Source organism: Colias eurytheme, chromosome 19, assembly GCF_061535395.1.
Source record: "Colias eurytheme isolate Ceu_HAF_F1 chromosome 19, ilColEury1 Martin Lab GWU primary, whole genome shotgun sequence".
NCBI lineage: Eukaryota > Metazoa > Arthropoda > Insecta > Lepidoptera > Pieridae > Colias > Colias eurytheme.
The window spans coordinates 2,424,641-2,438,968 of NC_142998.1; the positions used below are offsets into that span (position 1 = coordinate 2,424,641).

Genomic DNA, 14,328 nt, shown 5'->3' on the forward strand with positions numbered 1-14,328 from the left:
TATTTCAGCATTAACAATACAAATACATTCAACTAGCTAGTGGACTAGCTTTTTTCTATTAGTTATTTAAATTCTATAAATATGTGCTTTTGAAACTTAGGTAGGTACAGGGTAGGTACTATATATTTATGATGGTTGAAAATTGAAATTATGGGATCATGTGATTTATATTTCCGAATTGGATGCGTGACTGATGTTTGCAATTGCTCATATTAATACTAAATAGATTTTATATTATTAAATTCTTAGTTTAATCATACATAGTCATCAACGGGTTATAAAATAAAAGACGAAAATCTTAATAATATTGTATTATCAATGCGCGTGGTGGGCGTGTGCGGCCGCCTTCCTCATTTGTACGAGCACGTTGCTTAGTTCTTCACGCTTCCTCTTAGCACGGATGTGTGTGCCCAGACGTCTCTTGAGGAACTTCAGAGCGCGCTTGTCCTTGGACACCTGGAAAAGAAAAAAATATTAAATCTTCTCTATATACAACAACTAGCTTACCGCCCGCGGATTCGCCCGCTTTGTCTAAAACCTAATAAATTATATACTGAAACCTTCCTCTTGAATCACTATTTATTAAAAAAAAACCGCATCAAAATCCGTTGCGTAGTTTTAAAGATTTAAGCATACATAGGGACATAGGGACAGACAAAGCGACTTTGTTTTATACTATGTAGTGATGAATCCCTATTAGACCGGGAGATACTGACACAAAATTTCGAGTCATTTGTAACAAGGATGGCGGTTCTACAGGGGTCTTAGTACGCAATGACAAAAAGAAAAATGATGGTGTGAACGCTGGTACCGGTGACTTAGTCGCGTGGGCGTTTGTCGAACTCGTCGGAAAAATAGCGAAAGTCAAACGATTTGTAACACAAAAATTTTAGAATTTATCGATAGCCCATAAAAAAGTAGTACAGTGGATTTCATTAATAACGACCTCGGTTGTAACGACCTTTCGGTTATAGCGACGTCGAACTTACGTCCCTAGAATTTGAAGCATACTTTCGTATAAATCCATTCGCCAATAGCGACTCCGGATATAACGCCTAATTCGGGTATAACGACTTGTTTTTATGAACTATTTGGGACAGATTCCTAGAAATTCATTGCGGATATTAAGACGGAGTCGGCAAAGGCGCAAAGACTCATTCATCAACTTTAACTATTAAGCTTGTATTATATAGGAATGTAAACAAAGGATAAGAATCTTTTGTTTACATTCGCAGATGGTCAAGTGATTTGTTTCTGTGTAGGATCATTAGGATTACTTAGCACGTGCAAGAAGTTAAAATTATGATTAGTTACGTATCAATTTTTTATTATTTCGGATAAAGAGACCTCCGGATATAGCGACAACATTAAAGTGGTCCCTCCGCCGTCGTTATAACCGAAATCCACTGTAGGCGGTAGTGTCATGCCATACTTTTCCGGTGTGACTTACAGCCCGCCATACCGACGCGAATGTGTTGATTTAAATAAAACAATCATTCAACCATTTGTACCAGGCTAACTTTTGCACAGGTAACTATCGTCGTGCAGCCATTTACGAAAATCGCCATGCCATACTTTTCGGACGATTCCAAATGGTCGCCATACCGCCGAAAATCTGCAAAAATTTTTTATTTCGCCAAGCTTTTTGTACCAGTATTGCATTTGGATTTTTGGAGAGTATTTGATAAAATGTGACCATTATTATATTTGCCATACTTCTAGTAGGGGGAAAAAGTGCTGTCATACTTGAAAACTTAATTTATTATTAATTTATATAAGTGAAGATTTCCAACACATAGATCTTTGAAATTTTGTATTTATATTTGTTGATCCTCAAACTTACAGGAAAAATAAGTGCCATACTGTTACAAATCGTTTGACTTTCGCTATTTTCCGACGAGTTCGACTAACGCCCACGCGACTAAGCCGCCGGTACCAGCTTTCACGCCATCGGTTTTCTTTTTGTCATTGCGTACTAAGACCCCTGTAGAACCGCCATCCTGTTACAAATGACTCGAAATTTTGTGTCAGTATCTCCCGGTCTATATATCATCGGTATCACGCGTAAACAACTGGACCGATTACGATACTTTTGAGAAAACTTTTACGGCTATTAAAACTTCACTGACATATCGCACTAAGACAGAACAACAGGTACAGCTAGTAGGTTATTAATCAATTAGTTAACAATTTTAGTAGCTATCTAAATTGAATAAATGATAAATTTTGCACTTCAAGAAATATTTTTTTACTATTCATTCAGTAGAGCTTTCTGTGCTCTCAAAATCTATTTTGGCAACATTTTTATTTTGATTATTATTTTGGGTGTAATACCACTCATTTAATAAACGTAACCCTTTCACGCAAAAACAGCCGATTGTATTCTGCATATAATTTGGTACAGAACCACCCTAGCTTCTCCATGAAGGTTAGCAACTAATGAGGGCTTAGCCTTGCCCCACATTAGCAGTACACACAAATATTTATTATTATAATATGTTATTAAAGTATAAGGATTTTTAACTGCTATATTACATGCTCTGTAAAGCATGTAGGAATTGTGCTAAAATATTGCTAATTGGGAGCAATTATCAAACTGACAGACTACATATTTCTTAATATCAAAACTAGCAAAAATTAAAGCTATACCTTGTATTATGGTGTTATTTATATCCTACCAACAGTAACAGGTACATAGGCTTACTATATTATCATGTAAAGATGTAGATTTATGATGGTAAGATTTTAATTTAAATATGTAGTAGCAAAGTAATCCTGTTTAAAAATATTATGAGCACTGTGCCATGACAATGTTCCATAAAATTAAATACTAGCTGCGCTCCGCGGTTTCACCCACGTGGCTCCGCTCCAGTTGGTCAATGATCAAGATGCAATACAATCTTGAGCATATTTACTAAATATTTCTTGAAAGAAAAGTAAAATATTTCTCTCACTTGTTTGCATGTCTATGTTGCTCACATTCTGAATATTATAATCTACTTTTACTTTGAAGAATCAATAGCTCCCAGACACAAACCCATGATCTATGTCATGTCAAAGAAGATTTATAAAAATTCCTCTAAAACATAGGTGGTAGAAAGATGTTTTATTTACATTATATTCTTCTGAATATTGAGAAAGAACCTAGTCTGTTATGTTAACAAAGCATCCAATGCAAATGCAAAGCAATCTTTTGCATTTTAGTTTCTGTTCCATTTGTTTAGAAATTAATGTAAAATATGACAAACCTTCAGCAATTCCATAACTCTCTTTTCATAAGGAGCATGGCCGACTACTTCACGTACCAGATCCCTCACGAATTTGGAGTGTTTGGTTTGAAGCTGAAATGTAAAAATAAACAAATAAGTAAAAAACATACTTGGAATTTAAATACCTAACTTTAACTAAATTAACATATATATTTTGGAAGTCAATAATGGTCATTGTTAGGTTTTGTTTCAGTACAATGGACACTGTATTAGGTTAGGAATTATGACAGTGTTCCTTTTCTCAAATATAATATTATATCCATGGATATATTTTTACACAATATTATGAATATGTGATAAAACTAGGTTCTCAAATAAAAACCAATCGATGCCGGCTTGAATAAAAATAGTCATAGAATTTCGACTATAATATTCAAATATAGTTTATAAACAATAACATTACAAAGTACTTACGCCCTTGAGCCTAGCGGGTCTGATTCTGATTGCTTTGTCTGTAATACCCTTCTTCCCTCCGGAAATCTTTGTTGTTTTGTGGCCTTTACGGAGACCTACCGCGATCTCGAACCTCGGAGCCATGCTGAAATAAACAGGCACAGGGTGAACTTGGCGATTAAATACTCAACTACACATAACACCAGTAGTATTTCAATGCTGAATGCACTTCAGTTATCACAAAATATTTAAAGATCTTATTGATAAAAATAAATTAAATTTGCGAAAACGTACTTGACTGTTTGACAGTTTTCACGAAAAGAAATTCTAAAAACTGACACTTTGTGTTGATGTTTGACATTGACATCTGACAAGTTTTATTATCTTTGGTTTTGCAGTTACTAGCTGTAAAATAAAAGATTTTATGTCCACGAATATTCTCATTGAAATAATTATTTAACTGTACTGCTGCTCAAATCAATATATAATTAATATAATAAATATATTCTAGCGATTCTACATTGTGACTCAAGGTGAAATCAAAACCTGTATGATATTGGGGGCTGGGGCTATTAAGTAAACAGTGAAATTGTTATTACGATTACAACCAGTATTTTTGTAGTGTTTAGGAATTGAAGTAAACTTGAGTATAATGTTAAGCTGCATCCTTGCCTTGCGATCTCTACTGTTTCTGAACCTCTCGTAAAATTAAGTATTAAATAAATTTATAAAAAATATTTATTTTATACAATATGACGTGATATAATATTTGCATTGCCCACAGGTTTATCATTTATGCAAGTTTATTGTACGGTCTAAGTTTTCCTTATGTATTAACAATTATCAAGGATAACAGTACTAAAAGACTAGTATTATGAAGCCAATAATTGTAAAAAAAGGTATATTATTGACAAACTCTGACAAATGCGAAATGACAGATGATAATTGACAGTGTCAGAATTCAGAAAACCTAACCTTAAAAAATAAACAAGATCGGTCGAGCGAATTATTGATAAGAATTATTTAATTGAGGCTTCCTCTTTTATACATTGTTATTATCTTTTAAATAGTGGCATGCTGTTCATTCTTACCAAATATTTCATCTGGTGTGAGAAACACAAAGAATAAACAACAAATAACATAACCTATCTTTCAACTCGTACTCATATTTTGCGTGTGCTATGGAAGTCGGAGCTGTAAAACAAGCTTTTAATAACGAGGTATTTCTTTTATTTTATTTTTGTATTTCACATTAAATTTCATTTATATTTTATACATAAGAGTTCTAACACCAATGTATGTAATTTTCAGGTAATCCATTTGAAAAAGAGTTTAAATCAAGCCAAAATCCATACCATACATAAGCTAACTAGGAAGGCAAAGACTTTCAACGAGAAAAAGGCTCCAGATAAAGTTAAGGAAAAGTTGAAACGGAAAGCAGAGTCAGCGGTGAATGAAGTCTTAATTATCAAGGTATTTTTAACTGTCTATCATCTGAAATAATCTTAATATATATAAATCTCGTGTCACAATGTTTGTCTCCTAAACCACTTAACCGATTATAATAACATTTGCACACCATGTGCAATTCGATCCAACTTGAGAGATAGGATAGTTTAAACATGTAGGTACCACGGGCGAAGCCGGGGCGGACCGCTAGTATCCGTATAAACATTAATTTAATTTATACTTTGTTAGGGGTTATAAGATTTTATTATCTTTCATTAGGAATATTGTTAAATGACATAAACAGCGTTTGCATTCTTAACAAAAGGTCTGTTAATTAGCTTACAAAATTTACACTTACAAACTTATACTTTCTCATGAGAAAATAGTTGTAACACATACTTACTTTTAGTATTGTAGATTGATTCATAAATTGTCTTATATTTTATACATATTGTGCCATTATATGATTATAAAATACCTTTACATGTGTATAACAAACAGCATACTGTTATTTTGCAGAAAATCAAGCCTCGAGATGTTGCAAGATTCATAGTCACACATAAAGGTAATCTAATTGATTTTATAAATAAACCTGAAGTAGACCAGAACAAAGCATGTGCGAGGCTACTGCTTCATAAAGCATTGCAACAGAAATATAAAACTATAAAAGATAAATTCGGCAACATATCTATCAATGATTTGCTTATGTCAAGGCATGAACGCAGAAAGCTCAAGAAGGAATTGAGAGACAAACAGAAAGAAAAGCGAAAAGGTAAAGGTAAAACAGATGATAAAGTGCAAAATGAAAAAGGCATTGAAATGGTTAAGAAAGAGACTGGTGATGATGATGAAGATAATATGAGTGTATCACATGATGAAAATGACTCTAGTGACATGTCAGACGACTCAGAGAATAAAGAAATTGAAAATGTTGCTAGAAATACAAAAGAATCTGACAATGAAGATTCGGAGATAGAAGAAAATGAAAATGTTGCTAGTGAAATAAAAGAATCGGACAAAGAAGATGATGAAATGATAGGAAATCCAGATGAAGATGTTGGTAAAGATGAAGATAGTGACAATAATGATGACACTGTTCAAAATAATGTGAATGAAGTAGGGAAGTTTGTAAGAGCTACTCCAATTAAGGAAAGCAGTGAAACAAAACCTATAGTCAAAGTTAATAAGCCTATTGTTAAAAAGGACAGTAAAAAGAAAGATAATAAAAACAAAAACATCAATGAGAAGATATTAAAACGGAACTTTAATAAAAAGGAAGATGAAGCTATAAAAGCAGTGAAAGTGGTTGATCCTTTCTTTAAAACGTCAAGTGGTGATAATTACATGTCCCTAGCTGAACCTAGGGCTCCAGATGAAGTCAAAGAAGTGCATAAGCAAGGAAATAGGCAATATAGAAGAGCCGTTATGTTTGGACATGTACCTAAAAGTAAACCTAGAAATTTCCAACAAAATAATAGAGATAATAAATTCAAAAATTCATACAATAAAAATGCAAATGCATATGATAAAAATGATGATAGATTCAATAAGAATAATAATTTCAAGTCATACAATAATAATGATAGGAAAAATAGATTCAATGATCATCAAACAAAGGATAAATTTGATGAAAAACCAGAAAAGTTACATCCTTCATGGGAAGCTAAGAAGAAACTGTCATCTGTGTTACCATTTCAAGGTAAAAAAATTGTTTTTGATGATAGTTAAAGGATTAAAAATATTTTTCAATATCTTAAGTCTTAAATCTTTATTTCTTAACTGTTAAGATATAATTTAAGGTAACCCAAATAATAATAATTAATGTTACACTGAAAATACTAATAGTTGATTTGTCCTTTGACTTGAATTTTCAATGGATAAGTAAATATACATAATGCTTTTGAAGAGAAACTTCTTTATCCGCATTGAGAGTAAAATTTCAAGGTCGCGTCATAGCAATATCGTCACATCATGAAGTAAGGCGACGATTCTGGAATCTTTGAATCTTGCCAAAGAAGTTTCACTTCTGACACCTTTGCTCGGCACACACGCTCTTTTTTATTTTTTAACTTAATAGTTGATACACATGCAATTCAAATTTCATTAATTAACCGATTATTGTGCATTAATTTTCATCAAGTAGGTATTCGAAAAAAAATATTCAACTACTAAAAACTCGATAAGTTGATCTTTTTATATATTACTAGCGGTCCGCCCCGGCTTCGCCCGTGGTACATATGAAAAATAGATGTTGGCCGATTCTCAGACTTACCCGATATGCACAGAAAATTTCATGAGAATCGGTCCACCCGTTTCGGAGGAGTATGCAGACTAACATTGTGACACGAGAATTTTATATATAAGATGACAAGTGACAACGCACTTTTTTTTATTTTATGAAAGTAGAAAATATAGTTTTTTTTGTGTTTTCGGGTCGAGCTAATAATGAGATACTTAGGTATAAGCTTTTATTTTCTACAATAGGTATACATCAGCGATGAATATCTCTTATGAAACACCATAAACAATAATACCAATAGGAAACACGGACCATAGTCATTATTTATAACAATGGGTTTCATCCCTGTCTATTCACATTCTTTTGTCTTCATAATCATTTGCGTCTTATATGCATTCAAGTCGAGAAATTCATCAAGGAAGTAGGAATATCATACGTATCAACTACTCATACGTCATAGCTCTTTCAATCTAACAATGGTATGCAACTCATAACTGTAAACCGTAAACCTTCAGTGATATATTGTTCACGCGCGCTAATAAATAGATAACATAAATTATCACAGATTATCACCACACAAAATTAAAGTCATCTGTCACTCAAGCTGTCAACGCACCAATATGGCGCCGTAAATCGCTTGAAGACATCTAGAGTGCATTGAGCATAGAATTATGCATTTCAGGCCAAATCCACGTCCGAAATTAATAGCAGGTCACAGAATTGTGTTTCCGCATGCAAATTCCACGTTTATGATTATTGCGCTGCGGTATTGTTGATAAGGAATGTTCTATTTGGCGGGATTTGCAAGGTGCATTTCCCTTGTTAATGGCTGCATTAAAGAACTGTTAGCGCTTTAGTATTAACGACCATTTAAATATGCTGCGTTATGTAAAGGCATAAATTTGAATTTTCAGATGTACATAATATTTATAATATTTTTTTTACATCTTAGAATATTTTCGTCTAGAAAGTACCTAAAGTGGGCAGCGTAGCCGCTCCTATATTAAAATAGGTACGTCAAAGAAAAAATGATTGCGGTCTTTGAATGTTTTAAGCGTAGCATCTTGTGCAAAAACAAAGGAACTAAATCTTAATAAAAAGAGGAAAAAACACGGTCGCTCCTAAGTTTTCGGGTTAAATATTCATATATTCCACAAGGGGTCGAGATAGTGGCAAAAACTTGTAAATTGTTTTTGTCCGAATCGTTTGACCTTTACTTTTTACCAAATCTTTTCGGGCCTGTAATCCGTTCTCTTAATACGGTAAGTATTACATTTATCTCGAAAACAGGTGTTACCATAATACTATTGTGGCAAAATAATTGTAATTAACTGAAAATATTGTTAATTAGTAGGTAGTTAGATGCTTCTTATTTTTAATCGACTATAACTACATAGGTACATATTAGAATTACCTACAATTTTCGATTTGGCTATCGGCGGTCACTCAAAAATATACTTTAGCAAAATCGATCTATGTACATAATGCAGACCTTACTTATAACTATAATATAATTAATTAATTTGTTTTTATTTAATCGGCACTTAGTGCGTAACGCGTAGACCTGAAATATTAAATTTGTAGTGATGTAACGTACACGCGTATAATTATCGATGAAAATGATAAAGCACTTTTTTAATATTCCTTTTGTCACGTGCCGTTAAATGGGGTCACGTTTAGACGAATAATTACGATTGTGATCGCGATTTCACACAAAAAGCAAGATTTAATATCCTAACTCGGTGTAAACCGTTTTTAAATTGAAAATATACGTGACCGTTTCAGCTTCGGTGTTATCTATTTTGTGTAACTGATTTCCTAGGGTATGAAAATTTTAGGTTGTTAATTATCGATTGAAGTGTTAATTTTGATTGCCTTGTTATTGTTACTATCGAATGCGAGCACTGCAGTCTCATTGTATATGTCGGCGCAACGACGATAAACGACTACCCTCAAACTACTAAATAATTATAACTAGCTAAAGTTTACTTTGATCTTTTTAAATAAGTGGTTGATTCATTAATCAACCACTAATGAAATAATTAAATTAACGAAATAATTAATCTTTGTTAAAAATGATAAAAATTCATTGTAAAAATTCGAGTGGCAACACTCAAACTAATTCTTGTGAGTCATGGTTTGCTTTAAATGCGATCGCCCGACGGCACAGAGCACATTCACTCGCCGGCCGTCGGAGCGTTCGGAGCTCTCTCTATAATTAATAATTTCCACGTAGATTAAAAAGGCAGTAAAATACCTACGGGCGTTCTACTTCGAGTATGAGCGCCTGCTCTGATGATGTTGACGTCGGAATTGCTGACGTCACTCTTTTTAAAAATAGCCTTTGGGCCCCTTCTCCCGTCATCAGAAGTTGGATAGAATTCAAGCTCTCTCTTTTTAAATGTTAAACGTTTACGTAGTTTTGTAACGGCATACTGGCGTTTGTGTTTTTTCGTGCGTTGTGTAAAGCAAAAGTTTGTTACGTGGATTATTGTAACGGGAGTGTAGTTCATCGAAGGAATTGTGTGTGTTATCTGAGCTGCGCCTCTCTTTGTGATAAGCATAAATCTACGAGAACCTCCGAGAAATCTACGAGAACCTCCGAGAAATCTACGAGAACCTTCGAGAATCTGCCTATATCACAAATGAGTAGGTGTTGATCACATGATACGCGAACGGACTGTCTCTGTCATGTGGAGTGTTCAGTATTCTGAAAGGTCAGTGTGGCCGAGGCAGTGTGTTTTTGAAATCCTGAGATGAACTACCGTAGTGTTGTAATACGAGAAAAGGCGTACGAGGACGTACGATTGTCAATATGGCCGTGTTAGACTTAAAATCTACGAGAACCTCCGAGAAATCTACGAGAACCTTCGAGACTCTCCGAGAACCGACACAAAATACGCCGAGAATCGTTCTCTTCTTCTTTGTCGATTCACTCTTGGCAGAGTGGTCGTGGTCACGTTGAGACATCCACATTGGTAGTGGAGGCGGACACAGCTTTCCGCACGATCTTCCGCCATGTCTTCCTGTTACTAGACTGTCTGGTGCAGTCTGATACACAAATTCCTATAGCAGATTTCACTTGGTCGGTCCAGCGCATTAGTGACCTGCTTTTACAACGAGACATTTACAACGAGGCTGGTGCAGAGCGCGCACCGCCTGTCAGTATGGCCGTGTCGGCGCAACGACGATAAACGACTACCCTCAAACTACTAAATAATTATAACTAGCTAAAGTTTACTTTGATCTTTTTAAATAAGTGGTTGATTCATTAATCAACCACTAATGAAATAATTAAATTAACGAAATAATTAATCTTTGTTAAAAATGATAAAAATTCATTGTAAAAATTCGAGTGGCAACACTCAAACTAATTCTTGTGAGTCATGGTTTGCTTTAAATGCGATCGCCCGACGGCACAGAGCACATTCACTCGCCGGCCGTCGGAGCGTTCGGAGCTCTCTCTATAATTAATAATTTCCACGTAGATTAAAAAGGCAGTAAAATACCTACGGGCGTTCTACTTCGAGTATGAGCGCCTGCTCTGATGATGTTGACGTCGGAATTGCTGACGTCACTCTTTTTAAAAATAGCCTTTGGGCCCCTTCTCCCGTCATATATGTCACGGCTAAAGGTAGGTGAGAACATAAACTTAAGATTAGCCGGCTAAACTTAGGTTTATTTTCGACGAGGTGTTAATGTTAGTTTGTTCTATCTTTAGCCGGCTAAACTTAAGTGTAACCGCAGGCCCGTGGCTAAAAATGTCGGGGTGGGTAGATTTGGTTAGCGCCGGGCCGGTGGAGGGCTTGAGGGGCCCGCACAGTGCCAGAAAACACTCGCCCTGTTCCTTACATGTATTATAGTAACCAAATCTACCCACCCCGACTCAGGGCAGAAAGCTGGTGGCTAGGTTAGGTTAGGTTAGAACTCTTAAGACCCGCACGAGCCGAGCGAGCGCAGCGAGCGTGCTGCGGCAGCAGCCGGCGAAGTGCCAGAAAACACTCGCCCTGTTCCTTACATGTATTATAGTAACCAAATCTACCCACCCCGACATTTTTAGCCACGGGCCTGCGGTTACACTTAAGTTTAGCCGGCTAAAGATAGAACAAACTAACATTAACACCTCGTCGAAAATAAACCTAAGTTTAGCCGGCTAATCTTAAGTTTATGTTCTCACCTACCTTTAGCCGTAACATATATACAATTCCCATATAACGTCGGTAATACAATTATTGTTGTAGATATTTATGAATACGACATAGATTTTACTTTATTGTCGCTTGATATTTCAGTCTCTGGTTGTATCTATTAATATAATATTTATTTACATAAATAAAAATAAGGAACACAATAATTTATTATAAATAGCTAGTTTGTTTGATTAAAGAAGGAAAGATAATTAAAGTCTAACTTTTATATTTAATTTCTGCCTTTCTCTGCAATTAACCGTTAAATAAACGTTTTGATTATAAAAACAAAATAATTTACTGAATATAACATACAGAAATGTAGGAAAGTAGATAAGAAAAACAAGAAAATGTTTAAGTCATTTTTATCACTTCATATAAATATTTACAATTCAATTACGTTTAAGACGATACACAAAAAAAAATCCACTGCTTGGCGGGCGGAGTCTAATAGCTCGCTATCGCGAACGCGGGTGTGCGCGAAGTCATTCTTGCATACTCGCCGCGCTGCCGCTGGCCGACTCGGGACAAACATGTATGGAGTCGTCATACAGTTATAATATTGTTATACATATATTTAATTGTTGATTTATTGGTTTTATTATCTTGCTTATAAACACAAAATTATCTTCTTTTTAACAACTACTTAGACATTATTAATAATTATTAATTATTATTATTTCGTAATGTTTACTTTATTACAAAATAATACAGGTTATAAATAATCTTTAAAATAACAAAAAATATTGTTACTCTGAAAAAATGAAATGGTACCTAATTACGCGGACTACTGAATTGATTTAGATAGAATTTGATGCTGACGTAGATATTACATCATGCCCAGAAATGAAAGGTACTATTTCTGAAAGAAGTTATAAACCCTAATTCTTCTCAGTCAAAGTCAAGAGTGGAAGATATCGCTAATACAGTAAAACTGATGCGAAACTTTGGATGTTAATTTGTATATTTTTTTGTTAGTTGTTACTTAATCACGTCAAGACTACATTACCAATTTTGATAAAATATAGCTAATTGCCTGGATTTACACATAGGATACTTTTTATCCGAACTGAACACTTCTGTGGGATAAAACAGGATTCACGATATAACCTAATTCCACGCGGGCAAAGCCGCGGTCGGAATGATATTTTTTTAAATAAAAAAATTGTTTAAAAAAAACACAAAATATATTGACGCATGTATTTATTTTTTGCACTCTATTATAATTGTAATTATTCATTACAAATAATCAAAATAAAATAGCCAGAACAAAGTTAGGCCCTGGTAGGATAGGTAGGCAGGTACAGCAATGTGAGACGAACACTGGCTTATTTATACCAATAATAATGTATTATAAACATTAAATTAAGTTTACTTTCTAAAAACAAAAATACATAATATTAGCTAATGTGAAAACGAATCAACCAATCAACCCACAACAATGAAATGTGCACACAAATATTCATCCAAATCGGTTCATGTGATTAGGAGGAGTGACTGCAGCGCCATCCTCCGGGCCCAATTGTGTTTCCAGATCACCTAGGAACTCAATTTAATATACTTACACAAAATTTTTCGAAATGAAAACTCACATTACTATGTAAATATGAATATAAACCGGTTTTAGTACTAAGCAATTTCCCGCACAGGTGTAGTAAGTATAAATGAAATAAATATCAACATCAAATTCTTTATACAACATACTTATCTACCACCTACTAAGAAATTCTTGAAATTTTTTCGTATTTTTTTAAAATATAATACTACTCCAACGAGCTCCTGTTCCATAATTCCATATTACGTCCACCATACTTCCACTAAGTTCACCATGATTTTTTATTTCTTTGCACTTTGTTGCTTTTTGCTAAAAATGGAATCATGCGATAAAACCAGTAGAGCGTTGATAACATACATTTTTGACTGAATAAAGGTACTTACGAAGGAGTGGGTTCACATTGTGAACAATCAGTGGGTTTATTTTCCTTCTGGATTCCGGATTTCTGAAAAGATTATTTATGCTATAAATGAAAAAATCTTACACATTCGTTATGTACTTAAAACAGGGGTACATATCAAACATCTTCTATAATACAATTATCATCAAATTTAAAATAAAACCAACTTACTTCATTAATTTGTTCCAATTGTAAGCATTCTTTTTCCTCCAACCTTTATGTTTCTTCTTCTTATTTTCTTTATTGTCCCCATTTGTCTCATTTTGTCTTATCGTGTTGTCACCCTTTTTTACGATTGCGCAAGCGACACAAGTTCCCCGTGTGACGGCCGTAGCGGGAATGACTCGTGCAGCGATCGGGGTGGGAAGGTACAGGGCGGCTCTCGCTATATTGGCTGGTCAGGCGCTAATTTCAAGTATTTCTTGTTTATTTCAAAACCATCGCATATTTCAAAATTCTAACACGGTAGACGTATAGGTTGTATATTTTATAGTTAATATCCAAAAAGTCGTAACTTTACGTTTGTTATTTTGAAGATGCCAGAGATTAAAAAAAAATAACAATGAGAACTTTGTATTTTTTTTCTATCGAGAAAATATCATGGAATCATGTTTCTAAAACGGTAGACGTATTGTGTTACTATTGAACTTTCTTGTCAAGAATTTTCATCACGACAACTTTAATAATATAAAAATTACGAAGGTTTAAAAAGGGCCGTAAATGTTAGAAAAATTAATTCATCACCAACTCAACGTGAGATCAAATTTTGTACCAAATACACCGCTTTGTCTTACCGTCGTCTTACATAATGTACTCTTTGCTATACATTATTGTAA

At 34.2% G+C, this 14,328-nt stretch overlaps 2 protein-coding genes and 1 long non-coding RNA gene across 3 annotated transcripts; 1 reads left to right on the forward strand and 2 right to left on the reverse strand.

Moving 5' to 3' along the window:
• Positions 1–296: 296 nt before the first annotated feature.
• RpL36 (ribosomal protein L36) lies at positions 297–4,022 on the reverse strand. The gene is made up of 4 exons (XM_090113001.1): positions 3,957–4,022; positions 3,684–3,807; positions 3,249–3,341; positions 297–456 (listed from the first exon to the last, which is right to left on the reverse strand). The coding sequence occupies exons 2-4, from the start codon at positions 3,804–3,806 to the stop codon at positions 316–318; spliced, it is 357 nt and encodes a 118-aa protein (XP_089969127.1). The 5' UTR covers position 3,807; positions 3,957–4,022; the 3' UTR covers positions 297–315.
• A 605-nt stretch (positions 4,023–4,627) lies between these two features.
• On the forward strand, positions 4,628–6,862 carry LOC149900024 (uncharacterized). Its single transcript, XM_090113083.1, has 3 exons — positions 4,628–4,882; positions 4,974–5,135; positions 5,631–6,862. Exons 1-3 carry the CDS (start codon positions 4,844–4,846, stop codon positions 6,837–6,839), a joined length of 1,410 nt encoding a protein of 469 aa, XP_089969209.1. The 5' UTR covers positions 4,628–4,843; the 3' UTR covers positions 6,840–6,862.
• Positions 6,863–12,723: 5,861 nt separating this feature from the next.
• LOC149900025 (uncharacterized) lies at positions 12,724–14,231 on the reverse strand. Its single transcript, XR_016457839.1, has 3 exons — positions 13,664–14,231; positions 13,476–13,537; positions 12,724–13,401 (listed from the first exon to the last, which is right to left on the reverse strand). It is a non-coding gene; the product is annotated as an uncharacterized LOC149900025 (long non-coding RNA).
• Between the last annotated feature and the right edge of the window lie 97 nt (positions 14,232–14,328).